Source organism: Penicillium arizonense (assembly GCF_001773325.1).
Source record: "Penicillium arizonense strain CBS 141311 chromosome Unknown PENARI_contig033, whole genome shotgun sequence".
NCBI classification, from domain to species: Eukaryota; Fungi; Ascomycota; class Eurotiomycetes; order Eurotiales; family Aspergillaceae; genus Penicillium; species Penicillium arizonense.
In genome coordinates this window covers 188,053-214,741 of record NW_019173310.1, presented here as the reverse complement: position 1 = coordinate 214,741, position 26,689 = coordinate 188,053, and the positions used below count along the sequence as shown (strand labels likewise).

At 49.4% G+C, this 26,689-nt stretch overlaps 6 protein-coding genes across 6 annotated transcripts; 3 read left to right on the top strand and 3 right to left on the bottom strand.

Moving 5' to 3' along the window:
- Positions 1-26: 26 nt before the first annotated feature.
- PENARI_c033G04583 (class I SAM-dependent methyltransferase) lies at positions 27-1,439 on the bottom strand (the record flags this gene model as incomplete). Its single annotated transcript, XM_022636637.1, has 10 exons — positions 27-408; positions 476-662; positions 715-740; positions 789-829; positions 884-959; positions 1,030-1,071; positions 1,121-1,150; positions 1,202-1,258; positions 1,314-1,372; positions 1,422-1,439. Coding segments are annotated over 10 exons (918 nt in total), but the record flags the coding sequence as incomplete, so codon positions are not given.
- A 688-nt stretch (positions 1,440-2,127) lies between these two features.
- PENARI_c033G05026 (cytochrome P450) lies at positions 2,128-4,558 on the top strand (the record flags this gene model as incomplete). The annotated part of the gene is made up of 4 exons (XM_022636640.1): positions 2,128-2,332; positions 2,418-2,614; positions 2,698-3,699; positions 4,259-4,558. 4 exons carry the CDS (start codon positions 2,128-2,130, stop codon positions 4,556-4,558), a joined length of 1,704 nt encoding a protein of 567 aa, XP_022483475.1.
- Positions 4,559-5,861: 1,303 nt separating this feature from the next.
- PENARI_c033G06915 (WD40 repeat domain-containing protein) lies at positions 5,862-7,620 on the top strand (the record flags this gene model as incomplete). Its single annotated transcript, XM_022636647.1, has 4 exons — positions 5,862-6,305; positions 6,576-6,905; positions 7,044-7,574; positions 7,615-7,620. The coding sequence occupies 4 exons, from the start codon at positions 5,862-5,864 to the stop codon at positions 7,618-7,620; spliced, it is 1,311 nt and encodes a 436-aa protein (XP_022483495.1).
- Positions 7,621-8,137: 517 nt separating this feature from the next.
- Positions 8,138-15,988, bottom strand: PENARI_c033G09590 (uncharacterized protein; the record flags this gene model as incomplete). The annotated part of the gene is made up of 7 exons (XM_022636660.1): positions 8,138-8,343; positions 9,090-11,805; positions 11,855-12,815; positions 14,097-14,390; positions 14,440-15,361; positions 15,481-15,522; positions 15,577-15,988. The coding sequence occupies 7 exons, from the start codon at positions 15,986-15,988 to the stop codon at positions 8,138-8,140; spliced, it is 5,553 nt and encodes a 1,850-aa protein (XP_022483529.1).
- A 6,046-nt stretch (positions 15,989-22,034) lies between these two features.
- Positions 22,035-22,805, bottom strand: PENARI_c033G02910 (uncharacterized protein; the record flags this gene model as incomplete). Its single annotated transcript, XM_022636627.1, has 1 exon — positions 22,035-22,805. One exon carries the CDS (start codon positions 22,803-22,805, stop codon positions 22,035-22,037), a length of 771 nt encoding a protein of 256 aa, XP_022483513.1.
- A 1,836-nt stretch (positions 22,806-24,641) lies between these two features.
- PENARI_c033G02250 (T6SS phospholipase effector Tle1-like catalytic domain-containing protein) lies at positions 24,642-26,282 on the top strand (the record flags this gene model as incomplete). Its single annotated transcript, XM_022636622.1, has 5 exons — positions 24,642-24,873; positions 24,947-25,275; positions 25,335-25,367; positions 25,470-25,691; positions 25,755-26,282. The coding sequence occupies 5 exons, from the start codon at positions 24,642-24,644 to the stop codon at positions 26,280-26,282; spliced, it is 1,344 nt and encodes a 447-aa protein (XP_022483471.1).
- Between the last annotated feature and the right edge of the window lie 407 nt (positions 26,283-26,689).

Genomic DNA, 26,689 nt, shown 5'->3' with positions numbered 1-26,689 from the left:
TGTGGGTCCTTCAGCTCTATGCGCACTTTAGCTAGGAACACCTGCACCTCCTCCTTCGTCCACGGCTCCGGCTCCCCGAAGTGGGTGAGAAGCCACATCGCCCAACCTTCTAGAGCGGCGTTCCAGTGGGCATCTTGGAGGTGTCCGACCTCCTTCAGTAACTTATCCTTAGGCCAAGGTCCTAAGGGGATCTTGTACTTTTCCTCGTGCAGTTCCACGAATCCGGTCTTCTCAATTGCGCTGCGCATGGTTTCGTGGATGTTGAGCGACCGTCCAGCTCTCTCGGCGCACCTAATAAACATTGGTCCCCACTCCCATAGCTGGTGTTCTTTTTTCAGGGTACCGTCATCGCTAGAGACCCGCACGTCAAATTCCATCTGCTCGATCCAGCCACCGGGTTCGAGGGCGCTATACCGAGAGTAAACAGATATGAGCGTTTGATGACACGAGACCGAGTAATAAGGATGAAACTCACTCGTAAGCCTGTTTGTATAACTGGTCCCATCCCTCAGGAGGGAAGGCGCCATACAGGAGGCGTATATGGATAAAGTCAAACGAGTCTCTCCATGTCCACTCGCGGAGCACATCATCCACTTCGAACACGCAATTTGGGGGCATCCATGACACTGGCGGGGGAAAAATATCCACGCCGCGGACGGTAGCTAGCCAGCGTCAGCCCAAGAACAGAAGGAGTCGTCTCGGGAAATCTAGTACCTGACGGATAGCGGTCGGCAACATCACTAAGGCTCGTTAATGGTTTTCTCGAAACGTATTGCTCATCGGATTACATTGCCCAACTTCCTTGACCAGTTCCGATGTCCAGAATATGCTACATTGTGATGTTAACGGGACGTTCAAGTGAGTGTCGCCTCGGGAACTTCACCTTGGGCGAATCGCCGATAGGGGCGCGAAAAAGAGGATTCGGCTGGTTGAAATCTAGAACAAGAAACACCATATGGCTGAGTTCATCATAATCACAGACCTTCTATTAGTGAGACATAAAAAATATGAGGATGAGATGCGATTTACCCGATCTCAAACGCCTCGAATTGCTGCTCGTCAGAAGGTCCCCTGGATATGGTTACTCCATGTATATACAAATCAATGCTTCGTAACTAACCAGTAATCATCTTCTTTAGTGGCCTGGTATCTACTTCTTAGGTTAAAACCAGGAAACGACCTTAGGCTGGACTAGACTGACCTTCGGCCGTTTTCTAATCGTCCCCTCGCGATCGAGGACGCAATAGAGGTGGTCTCTCTGAAGACGTACTAGAGTGAGAATACGATAGAAGGTATGCTGTAGTTGCACTCACGACTGAAAGTCCTGCGGATCTGTGCCAAAACCAGTAGCTATAGAGTAGAAGTCTGGGTCCTAGTCGAGACATGAGAATGACCGCATCAGAACATCAAACACTACTTACCACTGCGATTTTCTCCATATCTTCAGTCGATGATTTCCCAAAGACTTGGGTGAAACTATTGACGTCGGAGCAATTTGAGAAAACGGCTGGGCAAAAAATGGAGGCGGGGGAAAGTGGGATGTTGGGGCGGAGCGTGACCAACTCACGCCTATACTAGTAACAAAGAAAAAAGAAAAAAGTACCAGGCGGGGAAGGCGGGGGCTACTAGCGATTGGCCAACTGTTGACCATTCCAACAGACCCAGAGCCCAACGCGATCTGCCATGGTTTGATAGAAGTCATTGCACTTCAGCGCGGCTTAAAGCCTTGCCGATCGGGCTGCGGGGTGTCCCGGAATCATGGGAAGAGGGGCTAGCAAAGCGCAAATCTGTGCACCTAGCCACTGAAAGATCCCCGAGGCCACTGAGGGATCAGACCGCCGCCCAGAGAACCCATCATACGCGCGAGTATTATTATTTTTCCCATCTCAAATGGCCCGGCTGTGGAGCTGCTCTCTCTACACGCTAGTCAGCACTAGAAAGTGGATCTCACGCACGCGGGAGAAGGCCACGAATAGCAACCGCTGCATTAATGTAACCAGCTCCATGTCCGTGAAGTCAAAAGTCGTCACGCGTTTCCCATATCCAATGGTGGCCGTAGTATATAGCAGGGCCCGCGGACTCCCCCAAAGGCCACTCTCCCAATTCTTCCCGGTTGTTTCTTCCGCTATGGCGGTAGCCGACTTATCAGGTCAGGCTGTGACGCTCTTCTGCTGCCTCTTGAGCCTCTATGTCTTCAGGATTATCACGACATATGCTAAGTTGATGCAGTTCCGGGGGCCCTCGGGGACCGGCATTTCGAACTGGCCTCATAGCATGGCGATGCTTCGAGGCAATTGCCACGAGTGGTACGCAGAAGTCAACAAGAAACATGGTGCGAGGGATTTTCCTAGACATCTCTTATGCTTTGCATCCGGGGAGCCGCATATATTATAGCTAACATCTTCGACTTGAGCCAGGTCCGATCGCCCGTGTCGCGCCTCAAGTGCTGGTCACGTCTTCTCCCGAAGTTTGGATGCACGTAAACAACAAGCCTGGCTACAAACGCTCCAATTGGTACTACAAAGCCGCACGAATCGAGTACCGGAGGGACAATGTCTTCAGTCAGACGGATAACACGAAACACGAGCAGCGGAGGAAGCAGATGGCTCCAGGGGTATGATAGCTGCCTCGTACCTCTCTCCGAGTCTATCCCCACTCATTCATACCTGCGTGGGCTGCTAACCGGAATTGTTAAAGTATTCGGGAAGGGAGAATATCCAGCTCGAAGGGTCAATAGATGAACGACTTCAAGATTTTCTGTACCTCATCCGGTCCAAATATATCTCGTCCGACCGCCGTGTTATACCCATGGACCTAGCGAAAAAGGTTCAATATTTCACGCTCGACGTTATTAGTAGCGTGGGCCTTGGCAAGACGTTCGGTATGTTGCAGAGTGACCATGACGTGGACGACTACCTCAAATCTAGCGAGGAGGGGCTTGCTATCGGCAATACCGCCCTTGCGATGGGCTTCAGCTGGATCACCCAAATGCCCTTCATTGGCAGGTTTATTGCACCTTCGCCTAAAGATAGCAACGGCTTCGGTAAGATGATGGCCGCATGCTTCCGCCTTGTCGAAGAGCGCGCTGCGGGCTCCACCGACGAAAAATCCGATATGTTAGCCTCCTTCATGCGCCACGGTCTATCAGGTGACGAGCTACGCACTGAAGCCCTAGAACAAATAATTGCGGGCTCTGACACCACTGCTGGCGCCATCCGTGGCACCCTTCTATACCTCATAACGAACCCCCGCGTCTACCTCAAGCTACAGCACGAAATTGACGATGCCACGCGCCGCGGCTTTGCTCCGAGCAAAGACGAAGGTATTATTACTGCCGCCCAGGCCAGAAATCTTCCGTACCTCCAGGCCGTGATTCGCGAAGCTCTACGAGTCTGCCCGCCTGTTACGAACATCTTCCCGCGTGATATCCCGCCAGATGGCGACGCTCTTGTCGTCGACGGGGAGAGCGTATTTCTACCGGGCGGCGCCTGCATTGGGTACTCCGCATACGCTATGCACCAAAGCGAGAAGATCTATGGCAAGGATGCAGAGGCTTTTCGACCAGAGCGGTGGCTCGAGTCGGACCCTACCAAGCTGGCTGTCATGGTTCGGACCAACGAACTCATTTTCGGCCACGGCAGATTCCAGTGTTTAGGGAAGGCAGTGGCACAAATCGAGATCGGAAAGACGGTATTCGAGGTGAGTAGAAACAGCTCCGCATGTCTACTTTAGTCCTCTTTCTTCTCGATGACACGCTAACTGACCGCCGACCGGACACAGCTGTTGCGTAACTTCGACCTAGCACTTATCAGCCCCACGCATCCCTGGGATGCGCGGAACTACCTAGGGCTTTTTGCGATTTCAAATATGTGGGTGCAAGTGACGGAGCGAATACTCTGTTCTCCTTGACAGGATAGAAGGATTTCCCTTGTAACGTTTAGGAGCACCCTGCCATGGTAATGCTTCGCAGGCATTCTTAATGGCACTGTAAAGCTGATGCTTAATGTGTGGTGCTTATTTTGGATTTGTAACAGCAACAGAGCTCACGATTTAGTCTTTTGTAATATACATATTATACCATCCCACCATACGACGGACAGGCAAGCAGCCCAACACAACCCACAATAAAGCGAGGCTGGGAAACAACGTCCACAATTCCTAGTGATGGAAGTGTAGGCAGTCTTTGGAAGTTCCGTTTGAAATGCGCCCTCGTGCGCCGTGTGCCGAAAGGGAAGCCGGTCAACATTCCAGCACCTAGATGTGGATTCTCCACGGCAACGTAAATGAGGTCGCGGTCATCTCGGCCAAGGATCGCACCGTGACAGGGAAAGTGACCTTCCATAATGCGACCGAGCTGGAGCAGCCTGTCTTCAATGATGTGTCCCGCAAGTTCTACGTCTCGGTGCCCAGCACCGGTACCAACTCTGGCGGCGAGATCGCAGGGTTGGACGTTTCGACCTTCCAGGTCACCGACATTCTCCCGCTCAGCGAATGCGTCCCCGTCAGCATCGTCTTTGGGGCGGACCAGAACATTTTCATCTTCTGCAGCCAGACCTAAATTGACATGTACGCGTTTGCATTCAGTCAACCAGGTCGCCTACGACCCAATGCCAAGCTGTACTTTGCCTCCGTGTACCAAAACCAGGTCGGTGGGAAGAAGGATGGAGCACCAATGCCCGAGCTCGCCGTCATTGACGCGACTAGCAACACCTTAATGCAGACCTGGCGCTTCCCGCCTAGCTGAGATAAATAGTACCTTTTACCTCTGCCACATCAAAAACTAACGTGTCTCGTTGACCAATCGGAGGCATTTCCCACCCCACCTAATTATACGCTCGGGATCGTATCTCCTTTGAGCGCTAATCCTGCGCGTCGATAACCAACTACTGCAGCAGAAAATGGAGTAGTAGGGGGCTAAACTGATTCGTGCTCGTTGTGATTTAGAGGAAGATGGGGTTGTTTTTGTTTTTAAGATAATTTATAAGGCTTTGAATATGCTGAGGAGGCCCTTATGACTGGAATTCTGCTTGACTTTTCTTATGCTAAGAATTATGGGGAAAATCGCGACAAGAGGAGAAAACGGCCTCTAGGGTTGTAATTTCCACCTATAAGGAGGAATAGGGGGCGCATACTAGGGCCCCCAGTAAAAAGAATCAAAGATCGTGGCCAAGAGAGGTATAGATTGCGTTAAGGAGGTACCTAACTGGCTATAGGAGGTCACCGGGTGGATTTTAACCTCGTTAAGGGCCATTTTAGCAAATTAATAATATTACGAGCCCACTAATGCAGACCACTAGGTGCAGCCCCCTACTATTTCCACACCTTTCAGCAGGACATAGTTTCCATACCTCAAATCCTTGTCGAGATCTAGTTCTCGGCAGGCGAAATTGTTCCAGGTCGGGGAACGGACAAGATGTTACGTCAGGTTGCGATAAGAAGGGTCTTTCAAGCTGTAGGGATTTCTCCTCTCTAGAGGATAACGAGGAGGAAACGGACATAGAAAAGCAAGACATGGACAGCAGAAATGTGGACGACGGAAATGACCGACTAAAAGTGAGATGGTTCTCGGAAATCCCACGCTGCTCTATACGTCTCTTCTGTTTAATCATGGCTAGGGAAAGCCAACACTTAAGAATGAATATTGACTTTGCAATTTGAAAATTTTCGAAAACAACACTTCCAATGCTTGTATCCACGAGCTTTGAGTTGCGGCTGCTATTACTACGACTTCAATTACATATGCAGGTCGATCCCAGTTATCGCAGCGGATCAAGGCTTCGAAGCTTACATGAATTCATGCCCAGTGAATCCGGATCAACGCTGTTTGTAGCTTCCTGTCTTCTCTCTCTTCGTATCTCACCATGGCTAATTTCTATTTTTTTGAAGGGACTCTATCGCGTATCCTTGACTTTTGCGAGTTGGTCGGCGAAGATATTCAACTGCCAGAATATATGGCTCAGTTCGCGGGGTTGCATCGACGACAAGATGATCAAGTCAGTCATAGTGATGGAGGTTACTATTCCACCGCCGACGTTGAATCGAACTGGAGCGCAGAGCTACAGACTCTTGAGGGCCATTCGGATTCGGTTCAATCGGTAGTATTCTCGGCCGACGGCCGACTACTGGCTTCCGGCTCTAGTGATGAGACAGTGCGACTCTGGGACGCCGCAACAGGCGTCCTACAACAGACCTTCGAGGCCTGTCTGAACTCAGTTTGGTCAGTATCATTCTCGCCTGATGGCCGGCTAGTGGCGTCCGGCTCTATTGACGAGATAGTACGGCTCTGGGACACCGTGACCGGTGCCGTACTACATAATCTCGGGGGTCATTTAGATTCAATCCAGTCGGTAGCATTCTCCCCTAATGGCCGATTGCTAGCGTCCGGCTCTAGCGATAGAGCAGTCCGGCTCTAGGACCCCACGACCGGCGTTTTACAACAGAGTCTAGAGGGCCATTTAGATTTAATTTGGTCGGTAGCATTTTCGCCCAACAGCCGACTGCTAGCGTCCGGGTCTTATGATAGAACAATCCGGCTCTGGGATACCACGACCGGCGCGTTACAACAGAGTCTATAGGGCCATTCAGATTTAATTTGGTCGGTAGCATTCTCGCCCGACAGCCGAATGCTAGCATCCGGCTCTAGCGACGAGACAATACGGCTCTGGGACACAGCAACCGGCGTGTTACAACAGAGTCTTAAGGGCCATTCAGATTCGGTTCGGTCGGTATCATTCTCGCCCGACGGCCGACTGCTAGCATCCGGCTCTAGCGATAGGACAGTCAGACTCTGGGACACTATAGCAGACGTTATTCAACAGCCCCTCGAGGGCCATTCAGATTCGGTTCTGTTAGTGGTATTCTCACCTAACGGCCGAGTGCTAGCATCTAGCTCTTATGATAAGATGGTCGGGCTCTAGGACAGCGCGACTGGAGTATTACAACAGACTCTAAAGGGCCATTCAGATTCAGTTCGGTCGGTAGCATTCTCGCCAGATAGCCGGCTAGTGGCGTCTGGCTCTAGTGACAAGACAGTCCGGCTCTAGGACATTGCGACCGGCACTCTACAACAAACACTCGAGGGTCATTCAGGCTGGGTTGAGTCGGTAGCATTCTCACCTGACGGCCGGCTGGTGGCGTCCGGCTCCAGTGACGAGACAATCCGGCTCTGGGACAGTGCGACCGGCACTCTACTACAAACACTCGAGGGTCATTCAGGCTGGGTTCAGTCGATAGCATTCTCACCTGACGGCCGGCTGATAGCGTCTGGATCTTATGACGAGACAATCCGGCTCTGGGACATTTCGACTAACACTCTACAACAAACGCTCCAGGGTCATTTGGGTTGGATTCAATCGGTAGTATTTACGCCCGACGGCCGGCTGGTGGCGTCCAGCTCCAGAGACAAGACAGTCCGGCTATGGGACACCACGAGTGGTGCCTTGCACGAGACCGTCGGCGTCAACGGAGTAGCCACTAACCTCGAATTCCTGCAAGATGGTTTACGTTTGAGGACTAGTCTAGGATTCATCGAGTTTCAGACCAGATGTGGCAAACATGCCTCCAAATCGCCTCTGGTATCTCTGGAGATATCTACACAGCAGGGGGAATGGATAGCTCTGAATGGCGAAAGAGTACTGTGGCTTCTTTTTGAGTCTCGGCCTAGCTGTCTGGCAGTTAAAGATAGTGCACTTGCTCTAGGGCACACGTCAGGGCGAGTTGTTTTCATGGAATTTCGCCTATAATACGTCATAATGGTTTCGATTTTTTCTTATTTTTATTTTTTTATTTTGCCCATGTAAAGGCCTGGAGAAAATAGACAATTGATTTGGATCCGTCAGCACTCAGGTATTATTATGGCGACCGTATAGGGGAAGAGGTGTTAAAGTGGGTACTGCCATATTCGAGAATAGACCCCCACGGATTGTTTCCCGAACTCTAACTTGCAATACTCTATTCCTCATGCATCAAATATTTCTGTGCCGTACTAAAGATTCTTTCTGTATCGTGTTTGTAGATCCTCTAGATATATCTTTCTTGCTAACAAGCCAACCAGTCTGGGCTTCCATATACTTCAATTCAGCAGCCATATAAGTAACCTGCTAAGCCCCACTGCAAATGTAAACCAAGACTGAACGCTCTATTCTTGATACTCTTCCTTGATAACTAATTTCTCAATCTTCGGAAGTTCATTTTGAACCATTTTGACTAGCTTTTGACCATCTTCCTCTAACCTCTCGTTGTCATTCTCCTTAAGCAAGATTGATCCAACGTTCAAATTCATATCCCTGGGCTTCCATCCCTCGTTCAATCCTCGCCGAATTGCCCTTCGCCATACATCGGGGTCTGAATTTGGTCAGTGAAGTTTCACCAACACTAAAGCTGTCAAAATTTACCTGCATGGAGAAAATGAGCATTAATCGTGCCATTATTAATCCCTGTTTGCAGTCCAAAAGTGGTATTTTGGGAATTTACCTTAGATGTCATGATAGCACAACAAATTTTGGAACTCAAGAAGAACATGCGGGCGGCTCCGCCAATGTTATGGAATTCTTCATCCAACTATCACAGCAAGAATGAACTTGAAACTTACCTACCTCTATCGAGGTACGACAAAAGAGGGAAACCCTCGGTCACCAAACGGATGCTTACCGACCTAGATGCCCAGCTTGATGCAGAAAACGCCTCTGGACAGCCCTCTTTTTTAATTCTGCGCCCAACTGCCAAGATGCTAGCCCGGAAATTGAGTGCCGTTCAGTGGACCGCAGTATGCTTAATCCCTCTCTACCTCACGATCTGTGCCTAGGAAAACCCTCCCAATCTAGTCGCCGACTAAATGATTTGGAACTGTGGCAAACTACATGTATAACGGGATGGACGGGTTACTGTATGACTGGATGGGGTATGGGGCTTCGTGGACCTTAAAGGTATAAATAAAAAGCCAGATAAAAGATTACTCTTTTTCTAAGCAGTCATTTTCTAAAGAGATAGAAAAGCGAAGGAAGGAATGGAAATCGAAAACTTCGACACTTGTTATACACAAAATGCTATGAAGGAAATCCGCCCTGACGCGTGTGCTAGGGCAAGTATACTGCCGTTAATCGCATAATGGCTGGGCCGATATTCTGGAGGGAGCCAGAGTACCTTCTCGCCATTCAATTTAACCCACTGCCCGTGCTCGATGGATATCTCTGGATTCACCTTGGTCCAAGAACTGTCACACTTGGTCTGAATACCAAGGGCGCGTAGGTCGGTGCATACACATAAATCGGTTTGAAAGCACTCAAGGTTAGTTACCGTTCCATCAGCAATCCAAGTTTGCTGTAGGGTGCCTGTGGCAGTGTCCCAGAGTCGCACTATTTTATCATTAGAGCTAGACGCCAGCACCCGGCCGTTTGGCGAGAATGCTACCGAGTCCACTGAATCTGAATGGCCTTCGAGAGTGTGCTGCAAAGTGCCCGTCGCCGTGTCCCAGAGCCGCACTATTCTGTCACGGGAGCCGGACGCTACTAGTTGGCTGTCTGGCGAGAATGCCACTGAGTAAACCGGACCTGAATGGCTCTCGAGGGTCTGCCGCAGAACGCCCGTCGCCGTGTCCCAGAGCCGCACTGATCTATCACGGGAGGCAGACGCTAGCAGCCGGCTGTCTAGTGAGAATGCCACCGAGTAAACCGGACCTGAATGGCTCTCGAGGGTCCGCTGTAGAGCGCCCGTCGCCGTGTCCCAAAGCCGCACTGATCTATCACGGGAGGCAGACGCTAGCAGCCGGCTGTCTAGCGAGAATGCAACCGAGTAAACCGGACCTGAATGGCTCTCGAGGGTCTGCTGCAGCCCACCCGTCACCGTGTCCCAGAGCCGCACTGTATTATCACTAGAGCTAGATGCTAGCCGATAGCCATCGGGTGAGAATGCAACCGAGCCAACTGAATCTGAATGGCCTTCGAGAGTCTGCCGCAAAGCTCTAGTGGCCGGGTCCCAGAGCCGCACTGTTTTATCGCGAGAGCAAGACGCCAGTAGCCGGCCGTCCGGTGAGAATGCTACCGACCAAACCCAATGTGAATGGCCTTCGAGTGTCTGTAAGCAGCCTGTCGCCGTATCCCAGAGCCGGACTGTGTTATCGAAAGAGCCCGACGCCAGCAGCCGGCCGTCGGGCGAGAATGCCAACGAGTTAACTGAGCCCGAATGGCTCTCGAGAGTCTGCTGTAGGGCGCCCGTCATTGTATCCCAGAGCTGGACTGTCTTATCGCGGGGATGGGACGCTAGCAGCTGGCCATCAGATAGGAAGGCCACAGAATCAACGAGATACGAATGGCCTTTGATGTTTTGCTGGAGTGCGCCTGCTGCCGTACCCCAGGGCCAAGCCGTGGTGTCCCAAGAGCCTGACGCTAGCAACCCGCCGTCGTGCGAGAATGCCACTAAATTAACCGAATCTAATTGGCCCTTAAGAGTCTGCTGCAGCGCGCCCGTCGTTGTGTCCCAGAGCCGCACCGTTCTATCACGGGAGCCGGACGCCAGCAGCCGGCCATCTGGCGAGAATGCCACTAAGTTAACCGAATCTAAATGGCCCTTAAGCGTCTGTAGTAGAGCGCCTGTCGTTGGGTCCCAGAGCCGTACTATTCCATCACGGGAGCCTGACGCTAGTAGCCGGCCGTCGTCTGAGAAAGCCACCGAGTAAACCGGAACTGAATAGATCTCGAGAGACTGCTGTAGCGCTCCTGTCCCTATGTCCCAGAGCCGCACTGTCTTATCAAAAGAGCCAGACGCTAGTAGCCGACCGTCGGGCGAGAAAGCCACCGAGCAAACTGTACGAGAATGGCCTTCGAGAACTTGCTGGTGCGTGCCCGTCGCCGTGTCCCGGAGCCGCACTATATTATTAGAGCTAGACGCTAGCCGGTAGCCATCGGGTGAGAACGCGACCGATTCAACCGAATCTAAGGGGCCCTCAAATGTCTGCTGCAGCGCGCCCGTCACCGTGTCCCAGAGTCGCACTATTCTATCACGGGAGCTAGACACTAGTAGCCGACCGCCTGGTGAGAATGACACCGCCCAAACCCAATCTGAATGTCCTTCGAGTGTCTGTTGTAGGGTGCCTGTCGCCATGTCCCAGAGCCGGACGGTCTTATCGAAAGAGCCCGACGCCAGCAACCGGCCGTCGGGCGAAAATGACACCGAATTAACTGAGCCCGAATGACCCTGAAGTGTCTGTTGGAGGGCACCTGTCGCCGTGTCCCAGAGCCGAACTATGTCATCAAAACAGCCGGAGGCTAGCAGCCGGCCGTCTGGGGAGAAGGCCACCGAGTAAACCCCCATTGAATGGCCTTCGAAAGTCTGCCGCAGAGCGCCCGTGGCTATGTCCCAGAGTCGGACTGTCTCATCCTCGGAGCTGGATGCTAGTAGCTGGCCGTCGGGCGAGAAAGCCACCGACCAAACCCCACTCGAATGGCCCTCGAGTGTCTGTTGTAGGGCGCCGGTCGCCGTGTCCCATAGCCGGACTGTGTCATCCTCGGAGCCGGACGCCAGCAGCCGGCCGTCGGGTGAGAATGCCACCGACTGAACCGTACCCGAATGGCCCTCGAGAGTCTGCAGTTCTGAACCCCACGTTTCGTCAACCTGGGGAAACTGACATACCCAACTAGGAAGCTCTGCTGCAAAAAGCTTACGGAATACCGCTGTTCGTGGTGCAAACACAAGGCCCGAGCAGTAAAGTTGAAGAGGCGCATCATTGGCTATCTGGCGGTTCTTCAGGAGAAAGCGCTTTGCATCATAAAGAATCTCGGACATCTCGGACAGGGTAGTATCCGTGTTCCCCTATATCTGTTAGCCTAAACGCCTTATAGGATTTTCTATTGGAGCTTACATGTGTGGCTTTCTGCAAGAGACCGATGGTCTCTAAAACATCAGAGAGACGGCCAAGGATGCTCATTGCTTCCATCCAGTGTAAGCAATGAACCTGAAGGAATAACAGCGCTTTATGCATCACAGTATGTTGGTCCTTGCTCCGCACTAGGTGATGTGCCCAATAACGACAGGCGTATTGCAATTCCGGAGGAAGACATTCATTGATAGTCTGCTGATCAATTTCCACCTGTTTTGTTCCGTCACTTCGTAGCCCGCATAGATTCTTTTTTAGGTTCTGACACACGTGGAGGCATTGAGTGGCCAACCTGTAGTGTGTTTCCTTTTCATCAACCCATAATGGAGTCTTCTCACATGTTGCTGGATCAAGAAGAAAGTCTCGAAACGATAGGTGGAAGAGTTGAACCGGTAAGGCCTCATCATTTGGTACACTTAGAACTGAGTATAGTGGGTTGAGTCTGAGATGAATCAGTCTCTCTGGGAGGCAGATGAGTTTCGAAAGTGAGGTGACTGAAAGTGGGCTCTCTAGTATCACAATTGCACCGACCACTTGGTGAAATTCTTGAACCAGCTCCTTTTTCTTCTTCTCGGTTTGTCTATCAAGGAGCCGATCAAGCACAGGAAGATACGTCCCATCCAGTTTAGATCCATCCTTTTGATGATTGAGGATCTCAAGAAGACTGTCCACTGGGTCCCAATCAGGATCCTCGAATATGCGGCATATCGTAGCTGCGAAGATAAATAGCGGAGCAGATAGAGCCACTAGCTTTCGGATATTTTCGGTCCCAGGCCAGTTGATAGGCAGGGGAGGCTCTCGCTCTTTTCTTATCTCTGATAGTCGATAATTCAAAAATAATGATAAATCATGCTCAATAACTTCCTTAGGGATTTCGTGGAGAACCAAGTCTTTATGATCTTGGGTTGCAAGCTTTTTGAATCCGAGGCGGATTGGTAATTCAGGCCTACTAGTCAGCAAAATTCGTAAACGAATAGCCTTCGAATTTTGTAGCTGTGGCAGCAATTGGAGTATAAGTCGTATGTCAAGGTCTGCGTCACATTCGTCTAGCGCGTCCATGATTATAACCACGTTTGGGATCGACAGAGCGGGTGAATCCAAGTCTAGTAGAGGTTGAAGGAGTATTTTGTCAAACTGTTCCTTCAGTCCTTTATTTCCGATATCAGAGTTATTGTCGATTGCTTTGTTGATACCGGGGATCAATCGGGGAACGGTCTTCGCTAACTGTCTTGCAATCGTAGGAAAAAGTTTTATCGCATTCCCTCTATCCCCTTGGCCCCTTTTAAAGAAGAAGCTTGCTCCTAGTATCTTCTCTTCTTCGAAACGTTTAGCCACAGTGCGAGAAATCGTCGATTTCCCGGTCCCAGCCATGCCATTTAACCAGAAGATACATTTCCCCTCCGGTGACATGGCCCATTCTGCAATCTCGTTGAGAAGCTCGCTCCTAGTGCCTGGAAGACATTCATCTTGATGCTGGTTCGTATAAGAGTCAAACCCCGCGCCATACGCAATTGGTAGCCTGTCCAGAGGGTCTGAATTGGTCAGTGAAGTTCACCAACCCAAAAGCTGTCAAAATTTACCTGCATGGAGAAAATGAGCATTAATCGTGCCATTATTAATCCCAGTTTGCAGTCCAAAATTGGTATTTTGGAAAGTGACCGTAGATGTCATGATAGCACAACAAATTTTGGAACTCAAGAAGACGTGCGGGCGGGGTATACGTCGCATAAGTGGAAGTGTGTTAGCGCAGAACTATGGTCATGTGATATTTAGTCGCTATTTGGTGATGAAGATGAATTGCTTTAAACCATGCATATTCCATGCTAGCTAGTAAAATGTATGTTAAAGTCTGCAATAGCTTAGTTGATTTGTAGCAAATGCCGTTGCATTTCAATTTAGAACTGAATTGGGGCTCCGCCAAAATTATGGAATTCTTGATCCAACTATCACACCAAGAATAGACTTGAAACTTGCATTTATCACGAAAATGGGTTCGTTGAAAATGGATACAATAGTATTTAAGAACTAACAGTCTAACATGGGTATTGGATCTTTCTTATGCAGAAAGATCGAGAAACGACTGTTCACAGAAAATCAAAATCAGAATAAACATGGCTTGGAGCGTTCAGTCAGACCAAGGCGCGGTAGCTTCGCTCCGTGACCTGACTTTGATCCTCCGCAGAATGAATCCAAGTCGACAGAAGACTGAGATTAGGATCAAACAGACCTGTCCTCACTTGTGTTTCCGTCACTGTACTTCTCTGTATGTTGCGTATGAGTCTGGGAGTGAGCCTTGCTCTCCTTGTTCAAAATACTGGCGCGACGGACAGCATCATCCTCGACATCATCCAGAGTACGCAATAGTTCACCATTAGGACCATACATATGGGGCTCGGTACGGGCAACCGAAACCACGTTGAAAACGTTTGTAGTCTTGCGGAATATGCGGTCCATCTCTTCCAGCGAACGCATAGTGGTCTCCGGGAAGAAGAAGTAGACGACAGGTACGATGGCAGCGTTACTAAAACGAGTTAGCATCAAACGAGTAAGATCAATGAATCAAAACCCACATTACGGCGAAGATGACGTAGGTCTTGTAGCCAATGCTCTGGAAAGCCACAGGGGTAATCATGACAACCATGAAATTCCAAATCCAGTTGGAAGAAGTAGACAGGGCGTTGGCCGGAGCACGAATCTTCAATGGGACAATCTCGGCAGGATAGAGCCAAGTCATACCGAGCCAGCCAATGGCAAAGAAGGTATTGAACACAAACAAGAAGACTGTTTGGGCAACGCCAGCCTTGACACCGGTAGGGGTTTGCTTGTGGCTCGAGGAAATACTGTCGGAGATGGCAAGGACCGCCATGGAAAGGGACATCCCGACTGCACCAAACAGCATGAGTGATCGCCGTCCAAACTTCTCGACGGTGAACACGGCGATCCAAGAGGCAATGAAATACTCGGTTCCGTTGCAGGCAGCGATAAGACGTGAAGTTGTGGCATCCAGTCCGACATTGGATTCCAGAAGAGTTGGGATATAGTAGGTGATCAAGTTGATACCGGAGATCTGCTGGAACATTTGGTTGACGTAGGCCAACATGGTACGGTGGAAGTGACGGTCCTCGCCCATGGTGAACATATCCCGGAACGATCCCTTTGCCATCTCCAGAACGGTAGCCTTAATAGCGGTGAACTCGGTGTCGATGAACAGTTCATCAGTATCATCACCCATCAAGCATGCCAGAACTTCCTTTGCTTCCTCCTCGCGACCCTTCAAGATGAGCCAACGGGGCGATTCAGGCAAGAACATGACGAATCCCAAGATAACGGCCGCGAAGAAGATCTGGAAAGCCAATGGAAATCTCCAGGCAACTTCGTTGGGGTCGGCAAACATCAGACCGAAATCAATCCAGTAACTGATTGTAATACCGCAAGTGATCATGGCACCCTCGATCATGACCATCTGGCCTCGTCGGTGAGATTTGCAGCATTCTGATAAACATTAGCCTCTTGTTTTCTATTGCTAATCAAATTGTCCACGAGCCCGATTGGTCGGGTACTGCAGCGGTGCATAGATCAACTGTGGCGGTCGTGATTCGAAATTGACTTACCGGATTGCCATGTAGGGACTGTTGAAGTATTGATACCATTGCCTGTTGTCTATTGTTAGAGAAGGTTTGCCAGTCTTTTGCCTTGCTGACACCTACCAAACCCAGTGACCAATCGGCCGACGACCAGCTGAGCAAGCCCGTAAGAAGTACATTGAAGAATAGCACCAATACACATGATGAAAGATCCCAGGAAGATAGCCTTTCGGCGACCCAAGATGTTACCGATCCAAATCGTGGGAATTGAGCCGGCGAAACATCCCAAGTTGTATGCTGCAACTGTGATGCCTTGACGCGTCGATTGGTTGTTCTTCTCTGCCTGAGTCCAACCTTCGGTGTATGAGTCCAATGTGTTGATTGAAGGGAAATATTTGTTGAAAGATGTTAGCGTAAGCAAGCCGCCAGTTACACCTTGGTCGTAGCCGAAGAGCAGAAAGTCCATGCCCGCCAGAAAGCCAATGGCAATCTGGAGTTTGGTGCCATTAAGGCCCAAGAATCGCTTGGTCTGCATTTTAGACGCGGTTAAATGACAAGCCTCTTGTGCTATGAGAGCCCCAAAACGATACAAGACCGAACCAGTCGGAGAAAGAGAAAGAAAACAAGTTAGAGAAGATCACGAAGATCAAGAGGACAAAAAGAAGATCAACGCGGGGAACTCGACAGGTTTAAAAAGACTCGTCCGGGGTGCCTTGACCTCCAGACCGGGGGGTCCTATTATGGCTTCCTCTTGCTACCGAGCCGCTGTAACAAAGCAAACAAGATGTGATTCGGAGATTGATTTAACAGGGTCCACCCTCTCCTGATGTGACCAACGGGCCCGAGAGGGGGCTCTCATCCCGAGTCTCCAGGTTTGCACGGACAGGCTATCAACGGCCCCAGATTGCATGGAACAGGCCTGGGGCGAGGTTGCCCACGCGAGTCAGACAGGCCAATCAGCATCGTGAACGTCGGGCAAAGGCATCGGGCGACGGCTTCGGCTTCTCCAGACTGAGTTAGCTGCGCACTCGGCTGGACCTGTTCAGGTTCAGCCCCGCCGATCGCCTTTCAGTTGTACAGTAGGTGGAAACTCCCCGCGACCCCAGAGAAAAAGAATGGGTCTGGAGTTGTAATCTGGGGTTGTGAGGTCTTAATGTTTGGACTTCAGGTAGAACTGGGATTCACGCTTGGCTTTGAGGCTTGTCCATGCCAATATTGTGCCAATGTTATGCCAATTTTAGCTTGTAGACCGAATAAATTTCATTTGATTCCTAGAAGGAATAGTGTTCGACCATATGCGCCGTGAGACCAGGATGGGTAGCCAATTTGCTCCAGATCCGGTCAACCGGGGGCCGAAATGGCGCTGGAACATCTTGGCAATCACGTACTTCTCTTTGTTCGCATATTAGAACATCTCCATGCCATAGTTGAAGACGCTTAGGTACCAGGGGTAACCGCCCACTCTGTTCTTTCCCTTCTCTACTTTCTTTGTTCATAACCTACCAGACTTGGACTTCGGTGTCTGCAACTGAAAAGGCGCAACTCGCTTCTGGAAAATTCGCACTAAATGCAGCCACAGTCTCCACTACGAATAGGATCAGCCAATAACCACCTCTGCCAAGTTTACCCTGTTGTGTTTCTCTTTTCCTCCATAGCGAATCCTGGGGGATGCACAATGCAACCTGCCCCTTTAGGCAGTTCCGGTTGAACCCGCGTTGTGTCGCGTCCCCGCGACTTGGTGGCATGGGCTGCATGGCCAGGTTCTCCGATCCCCGGGTTCGAAATCCTGATCAAAAATTGCGGCCCTTGCGTCGACGGTCAGCAGCTACGCATGGCGCCTCCCGGCCGCCGCTGAAGTCAGACAGCCATCGCAAAGTTTCTAAACAGCCACGGCGTGTAGATCACCCCGAGCACTGTCTTCCGAGGCACTCTGGCCCCTGTCGCGTGTTTCCGTCGCGAAGGGACACGGCATGAGCTTGGCAAAGATTATTTTGAGCGTTAGATTTACAATCGGGCGTGCCATAGACGGCAGTGCCATTCTTCCGGATATCCATCGATCGCTTGTCTGTTTTTCGTGGGGTCGAGGGGCGAAATAGAGTACATGCTCCAGCCCTGCAAAGGCAGTTCCAATCTTTCGGGAATGCAGATGCGATGGAACTATTCCTATTCAATAATAATAGCCTCAAACAAAGCACCGGTCTTTCCACGCTGCCAAAAGTGATCCACAAGCATTTTCCCGATCTTGACAGGATCCGTACCCCATGCATGGCCCCTGCTGCCAGGAAACTGAATGCGACCGGGTTACATGTAGGTATCGACTTGCAGATGGGTGTCTAGAATTCTTTTCTTAGAATCTCTCTTCCGTTGAATAACCTTTTCTTCCTGTTAGTTGCATCTTACAGGTGCTGTGGATGCGGCTCTAGGATCCTTGCGGGTCGTCCCAAGGAGTGACCCAGGTCGGCCGGCGAGTTCGGCAATATTGACAGGACGGACGCTGGAGTTTTTCCTATATTCGATTTCAAGCAAAGTGCGAAATGGTCCTTGCGAAACATGCACTGCCGAGTCGTAATTCCAACAGCATTCAGGAGTGCTCTCCAAGCGGCCGCATTCCGGGGGAACCAAGATACTGTTAAGCTACTCCTTAACTAGGGGGCAGATGTGCACGCCCCAGGTGGTCGATATGGAAATGCTCTCTAAGCCGCAGCATACGGTGGAAACCAAGATACTGTTAAGCTACTCCTTGACCAGGGGGTAGATGTGAACTCCCAAGGGGGTCAACATGGCATTGCTTTCCAAGCCGCAGTATTCATTGGAAGCTATACAATTGTCAAGCTGCTCCTTGACCAGGGTGCGAATATTGGCCTTCGTACAGTTGATTTTCAGGGCGCATCATTGCTACATGTTGCTGTCGCTTGCAAGGACAGAAATACTCTGAAGTTACTTCTTGAAGCTGGGGCATACATCTACATGGCCGACACTGATGCTTTCAACCAGACGCCGCTTCATATTGCTGTTATTTTACTACTATCCAGAGGACTTTCAAATCCTGGAGAGTTCGTTGATCTAGCCGTCAAGGAGAGGGGGACGCATGGACCCTCCTCCACGCTGCTATTAACGAAGGAGATATGGATGGGTGTACACCTTTGCACCGTGCTGTTGAGAATCACGCTTTTGAAGCTGCAGAATGGCTAATCACTCATGATGCTAAGGTTGAAATTGAAGATTTTAACAAGATCACTCCGTTTCAGTCAGCTGGATGATTTCAGAATGATGAGTCGCCTTTTCCCTTATGTCACCAAAGGTCTTATAATGGCAACAGACTGGCGAGCTTGCGTCCCCTTGAAAGCGAAAAGGAATATCGTTCGGATCATCTATAGACCCGGTTTCATGCAGTATTCGTAAGATATTTGTGACACTATACAACTGTTACGAAAAGGAGGATAGCTAAAGCAATAACTCTGGATCTCTCTATTGATAAGCTCTGAACGAAGAAGCTAGCTAAAGATGGTGGTCTGGTCTATCACCTAACCTAACCTGTAACTGCGACCGTGACAACCGCTCTCCCGATTATACAATTCAGTATCCCCATGGTTTGTTCTCAGCGTCAAGGAATTTCGCCTGTAGGCGTTCTTGCTTCTCTATAGGACGTTGTTTCTCTAGAGACTTTTGGGAGTACTGAGAACCTCGACGAGGGACTGGAACGCGCCACGCGGGAAGCACACCCTGATGTTGTGGCCATACTGTTTGACGCTGGCGCTCGTGCAACCTCTGCGAAGGACTGCCTCAATGGGACACAACCTCAGATGCCAGGCATCATTCGCCAGTTCTTTGACCATGGCCTTGATCCTAATACGTCCCTAGCTAACGGCGAACCTTTTTTATGGTAAAGTGCCCACTTAAGAGACAAATATTCAGAGCTGACTTCTAATAACAGCATGCTACAAAACCCTGCATCCGCCCGCGAATTTCTCTTGCGAGGCGCTGACCCAAACTGTTGCAGCCCCAGGGCGAGGTTCCTCTTCGCGACTGGAGAGTCCCCCCTCGCCCGTGCCCTTAAGAGCGCCAGTGGAGAAGATCTATCTATGGTTGAGCTACTTCTTGCATATGGGGCCAAGCTAGAATCACAACTCCTCTTTAGAGTTATAGCTCGGCGCGTGAGGGAAATGGAATTCAAGACCAAGTTTCTTCTAGCCAATGGCCTCGATCCCAATACAACACATGAGATATCGGGCTCTCCTCTACACCGCGCTATTGATCTTGGCTTGACGAATATCATGAAAGTGCTGCTAGACGCAGGCGCAGACCGCACTGCTCGACCAGCGGGCACGCCACACCATGATGACTCCCCCTTGCAGCTCGCTGAGAGGTCAAAAAGACCTCAGAAAGAGGCTATGCTTGATATCCTTCGGTCTGAGTAGACTTACAGGTGGGCCACATGGCGGGTGCAAACTACTGATAACAATATGATGATACTTTGTGTGCTTTGACTTTCACAATCAGCCAGGGGTCCTGTATTTATTCTGGAAATAGACTACTTCACTCTGGATGACTTTCCTACAAATTGGAAGTCACATAGACTATACATTAATTCACGTCCACTATGGTATCTCTGGTCCTGGGCACATGAACCAACTACCCCTCAATATCCGCGCAGTAAAACACCTTTACTACGAGTTATACGGCACCATTTAACAGGTGTACTCCGCCTTCGCTCGTTGCCTTAATTTTGATATATCTTATCACTCTGTATATACTTTGTAGTCCTTAAGAGAATCTGTGTATTTTATATATGGTTTCACAGGTAAATGTAATAGTGAGACGATTGCTAGATGATTTATACGCTTCATTTGTCACTTACGAAGGAAAAATATAGGTTAATGCGGCTTTTTGCCCGCAAAAAAAACCCCTGTTGGCGCGATGGTTTTAGGGTTTTCCAGTTTTTTCAGACATCACGTATAACGTAAAAGTCCCATCATAAATATTATCGACTCTAAGAATACAGAGTTTATTGGAAGATTGTAGTTCCATACGGTACTGTATATGATAACTGGTTACAAGAAATATTAGCGTCCTTAGTCTCGCTCCTAAAAATGCGTAGGTGGAGAGCGCCCGGTACCGACTATGCCGACGCCTAATAATACTCATCCTTCGGTAGCATATACAAGAACGCTAGTACTAGTCACTAATTTCCCTAGCTATTATTATCATTTTCTGCCATACCGGGCCCTAAACAGAGACAAGCCAAAGGACGTCTCTGCCCATTGCAGAAATATATCCGGCTGGTGTAATTTACAGTCAGTATAAGTTAAACCATTTTGGCAACCGAATTTTGAAAACCACTTTTGTCGCCATCCCAACGAAACACATCGTCTTATGTGCCTACCTCAGACCTTCTGCCAGTGACCCGATTACAGATTTTCATCTATGATGAAGCTGCTATCTCTCGTAGTATGGCTGGCCTTTGCAATCTCTGCAACTGCACTCATCACCGGCATGCCAACTCCCCTTTAAATGCAAAAATGCTGTAGTTTGTGACAATGCTGACATTATATCATATGGTTCAGATGGCCTGGTATTGGAGACGAACACCTCAAGCATTATCAAGCGATCTGGTCGACCTGTGTGCGAGCCTAACCTGGCACCTGAGAATACCAGCAAGCGCAATGTAGGGTTCACCTACTTTGATCGCAATATCACGGCCTGAGTAAAAGGATGGTGCTGCCCGGGGACAGTATGCCTGCCTTCTATGAATCACAGCTTCCGCTTGTGACAAAAAAGTTTATCCCACGCGATAAGGCGAGTGTTTCACAGTATCTGAGAAATGCATGGCCCGCGCAATAGAGCAGGTTACGTGCAGGATTACAGTGGAGCACGGGAACGGAACTCCTATCGGGCTGCACGACGCTGTATATCATCAGCCGAACAGGGGTGTATGCTGCCCACAATTTTGAAAAAGTTTCCTTCGAATCTGACCCCTTCTGGCGGACGGGCGATCACACCACGAATGACCGACTGTTCCAATACACCGTCATTGACGTTTTGAGAAACGGAGGAAGATATCACCCCAGACTAAATGCAGCCCGCATTGAAGACGACTCGATCCGGGCTTACCTCATATACACTGCCCAGACCTCGGCAGAAACTGCGGATGATGTCGGCTACTCTGTGCGGAATGAGCAAATCCGGACTACCGTCGGTGAGATTGTACCAACGCTGCAAGATGAATCACGCTGGATAAACACCCCGTACCAGGCGACAGATGATCAAGGCCTTCTCCACAATTCAGCTCTTACAATGCTTGACTGCAAATCTGAAGCTGAAGCTGAGTCATGTCAAAATAGCGATTGCGAGTCCCGGGGTAGAGGCACGGCCTTATAGGCTGAATCTCCCATATCGGGAACTACATCAACGCGGTAATCTTGGTTAATATAATGAAATTCAAGTTTTTAGAATGTAAAATTCAGTGGGTGCAAATTGTCTGGCAAACAGATCAGATATAGCAAACTATTACATATACAACCAATAATCCATGTGTTTCTTCTTGAGAAACCTTCAAAGCCTTACCAAGAACCACCCGTAGATCAAACAACTTTTGCACGTCCGTAGCGCTCCATAATAAGCTGCGTCTTCAGCGAGTCCTGTGCGAGAAACCAATTCTTGCTTTGCAAGTAGGCGACCAAGTTGCCTCCTTCAACCGAGGCTGTCGAGCGGCTGTCCGTCTTGAAAGACGCCTCGATGATGTACTCAATGCCCGTACGATCGGAATTGAGCAGGGGCCAGACCTCAAGATTTAGCGGCATGTCGTTCCACTTGCCAACGAAGCGCGTGACGAGGACCGGACCAAAAATGCATGAGATCGCCAATGCGCTGGTACCCCATTTGTTGGGATACCAGTTGTCAAACTTATCCGGCGCTTCATCGATCAGCAATTTACGCGACTTGCTTTCTCCTGGCAAATCGGTTCCGCTATCCCTAGAATTCTTTATATTTTTCTTGCGGCTGATAGAAAGCGTCTGCTTCTGGTATCCCCATTCAACTTGCGCTTCATATTTTTTATCACCGTCGTCAAAATCATCTTCTTTAGCCGTTGTAAGAGCGGCGTCAATTTCGCCACCCGAGATGGCATACCGCTTCTTATACGTCAGCTCCAAGTCATCATTTTCGGCCTTGCGTATACGGGCGCTCCAGCCGGCTATATAGATATCCTTGGAGCACGTGTCGAGGAACTGGACATTCATCTTGGTGGTTGAGGCCACATGAAAAGTCGATAGGACAGTGTCTGCTAGCTCGGGTTTAGAGCTGAGCACCGCATCCGGGTCGAGCAAGAGCCTGACCTCGTAGTTGGGCGTCATATTTGTCACTGTCTCTGCTGGAGGGGCGATCGTGGAAGTAATAGTAAATTATCAACTCGGGAAGAGATGTATGGTTGCTAAAAGCTTTGGGGCAGGGCGTGGACGAAGCGATCCGGGAAATAAAAGAATTGTAACTACACGAGCAGACCAAGATTGTGCTTGAAGATTGCTATTGGACCAAGTCTTAGTACTCTGGTCTACCTAAAAGCTTTTATAGCGACGAAGCAAACAGTACCAGTTCTACGTAGAATGCAGTTTTCAGCGGAACAAATCATCTAGAATCCTTGTCGCCAAAATTTATGATGATATGATTTCGTATTCCGGGCACACTCTCGTCACCCAAGCACGACACCCCAATTTTTAGACATCAGTCTCCCGCCATATTTCTCAATTAATTATGTTCCGATTGAGAACCCGTGACATGAAATAATGCTGCACTGAGTCTCGATGCGACAAGTTCACTATCATTATGATAGAGCACGGTTTATATACGCGTAAATCTGCGAATTATCAAATAATCTTAAACATGGACTTCCACAGCAGTAGTTTCAAGACTATGCTAATAGTATTTGGAACGTTTTATCGGATATTTCTTTCAGTCTAGAACTCGATATCCATAAACGGTAATTCCATAGCAAACTTTTGGCCAATTTCAAGCACAAATTCACTTTCGCTTGGCACAATTATAGAGGTAGGAATAGCTTTTGACGTCCCGTAACCGGATACGCTGGCCCGGGCATCTAATTTTTGTTAGCATAGCCTAATTTTGAGCTTGTGACCAGTTGATACCGATTGGGTAAATGTAAGTCTTTGACAGTGAGGAGAAACCTCGGATAACCGAACATCAGACGAAGTCAGTACAAGGTTGCGGGCTCAGATGATCGACATAAACTGGCGGCAGCCATCCGCTTTGGGCGCTCATTACTAAATTTACCTCTATTTAGCTCAGTGGCAAAAATCAGATTAATTTGTCCCTTTGTGTTAACATGTTTGTATTTTTGCTGCCCCACCGCAATTGAATTCGTAATCCCAAGGGTATTGGATTGGCTGCTGTTTAAGGGTTGGTTAGGGTGCCCAAAGATATCACTATTGTGTCTGTCTATAGTGAATTCTTACGAACTGTGTGGGTGAATTGCTCTGGCTAGGAATTCGATACAACCACACCAACAAAATTGGATTTATCTTTGGAGAAGCGCGTTCTTAGTCCGTGCGCATCGTACGTCATTTTATTTGCGAGTTGAACTCACAGTCTATTAGTATACCACCGGGTCGCTGTTTCTGGCCGTTTACTTTGAACCAGAAAAATTCGGTTCTTTGGAACAAGGAAAAACACATTTTCCAGTGGTCACCATCAACCTAAAAGTTTGATTTTACTAGACAAGCACAAGATGAATCCTTATGGTCTCCGGTAGCAAGCCTAAAAGTAATGCCTTTTGTGGGAGATCACACGACTAACGCGGCCGCATGCGGCATGATCTGCCGTACAGACAACGCGACTGAAATTAGAGTTCTACCGGCTCATCCGAGCCTTGGTTGGTTTGTTACATACATTATTGTAGTCAAACCTTTAGTAATCCTGTCACAAGTTAAGATTTCTCACATCGCTCATTATCTGTGCTGAACTGTGCTGGGGAATACGAGGTAACTTACTCAACATTGAATCCACCGAATAAACTATCGCCTTAATACAAGGGTCTAGGCCAAGCCTACGCTAGGTTAAAGTAGAAGCTGAATGGCTAACACTGACCCAGGCTTTCCGAAAATAAAAAGCCACCTTGCGGACAGTCAATGTCCTTTCCCCCTTACCTTTCCCGAACGATCCAGATTCGTTCCGTTATGACACAACAAATGCCTAAGCTGGCAAGCTACAAGCGCATAATCCTTTGCGCCGACGGGACATGGCTGGCGTCTGACCAGGGCGACAAGTCCGTGCCTTCGAACGTCGCGAAGATCGCTCGAGCAATTGCGACCAGTGGCCCCGATTCCGACGGCAACATCGTGAAGCAGATCGTGTCGTACCATTCCGGCCAGGGATCTGGAGACCTTCCGTTCCAGAAAGCCATATATGGTGAGTACTTAGCTCGAATAAGCCGATGACTATTTATTGAACGAGTGTGACTTATGTACTGCTTGCCTTATAGGCGGTATCGGCTGGGGCTTAGAGGTCGACGTGTGCCAGATCTATGATTTCATCTCTAATAACTACGAACCTGGCGACGAGTTATTCTTCTTCGGCTTCTCGCGTGGAGCTTTCACGGTGCGGTCAGTCGCTGGCCTAGTAGGCGACGTCGGTGTGCTCTCTGCAGTGCATATGTCGCACTTTGCAGAGATGTGGAAGGCCTACTGCGGCAATACGGACGGGGAGCCCTTCAAGAAGACACCGTGGTATCAGCAGAACAAGGACAAGCTGCGCTTGACAGAAGATCTTAGGATTAAAGTTGTTGGGGTTTGGGACACCGTTGGTGCTCTGGTATGCAAGATGAGAGATGGTTCGTGGATATACTCATGAGACTGACCTCACATTGCTAGGGAATCCCTGAATGGCCGCTGGTTAGATACGCCGTAAAAGCTGGCGTCGCAATCAATAAACAGTACGCATTTCACAACACGAACCTATCAAAAAGTGAGTGATCGCAAGTATCTTACTATATCGGCGCTAAACAGCGGTTCCCATCAGATCTGGACTATGCCTTCCAAGCCCTTGCCATTGACGAGAACCGGCTAACCTTCCCTCCTACCCTCTGGCATAAGACCCCTAACGCCCCAGCCAAGGATCTACAACAATGCTGGTTTCCCGGCGTCCACGGCAACATCGGTGGCCAAGCAGAGGATCCACGTACCGCTGGTGACCATGAAGAGATCGGTAACATTACATTTGCGTGGATGGTAAAACCCGCCCTATCCTCCTAAATCACGATTGTAGTTTACTAAATACCCTTCGCAATTTAGGTAGACAATCTCTCAGGCATGCTGACCTTTGAAGGAGCCGCGATCAACGTACTCATCCAGCAACACCAGCACGCACTGGCCGAGAACAACACCAAAAATAACGTCACAAACGGCTGGGGTTGCGGGCCCCTCGTTTCTAATTTCTCTGGGCTACAAGGCGCGTTCTTCCGTATTCTTGGCAAACAACACCGAACGCCGGGCAACTACCCGCAGGCCCCGGGCGACGGAATTGGTGGTGCCACGAACGAGTATTTTCATCCTATCGCCCGAATCCGGAAGAGCAAACTCTCCAATTACAACCCAATGTCGCTTTACGGGTATTCCCTCGAGGAGCCCGATGGCGATGCCGGCTGGAAGTGGGTCAAAAAGGGCGGACAGGAGGTGCCCGAGTATGTGATGCGCCCGGAGAAGAAGATGAGCGTGGTGCACGAGGGAGGTTATAAGACTACACGTAGCTTGTCAAGGTTGCTATGTCCGACGATCCTTCTGGCAGATCTTGATAGGGATAATGGCGTGCCTCCTGAGTGATTATGGGTTGGGAATGTAGTGTCTCACGTGAATGAATGGCTAATTGACACTATATTTTGGCGTGTGGATATTTTATTTGTGCACCCAATGCAAATAGCACAAAAGTATGTTCCTATTCTTCTGTATCTATTCTTCCTTCCGTTCTCAATTTGCGTTAATATATACGTTGCCAGTAATTTCTACTCGTTGGCTCTTACCCCAATCGTGACAAACTTCGACGAAAGCATCTTCTTCATATCGTTTCGCTTGGTTAGGATTGCAGCGATTCTTTGCATCTTGTGCAATTTTGGCTTATGGCCAACGTGGTCCCATTTCATTTTAATCAACCACTCGTTCCTGATTTGTTATTTTACCACCAACTCACCAAGCCTTTCCAAACTGCTGCTTGGTTTGCTTGCGATATATTT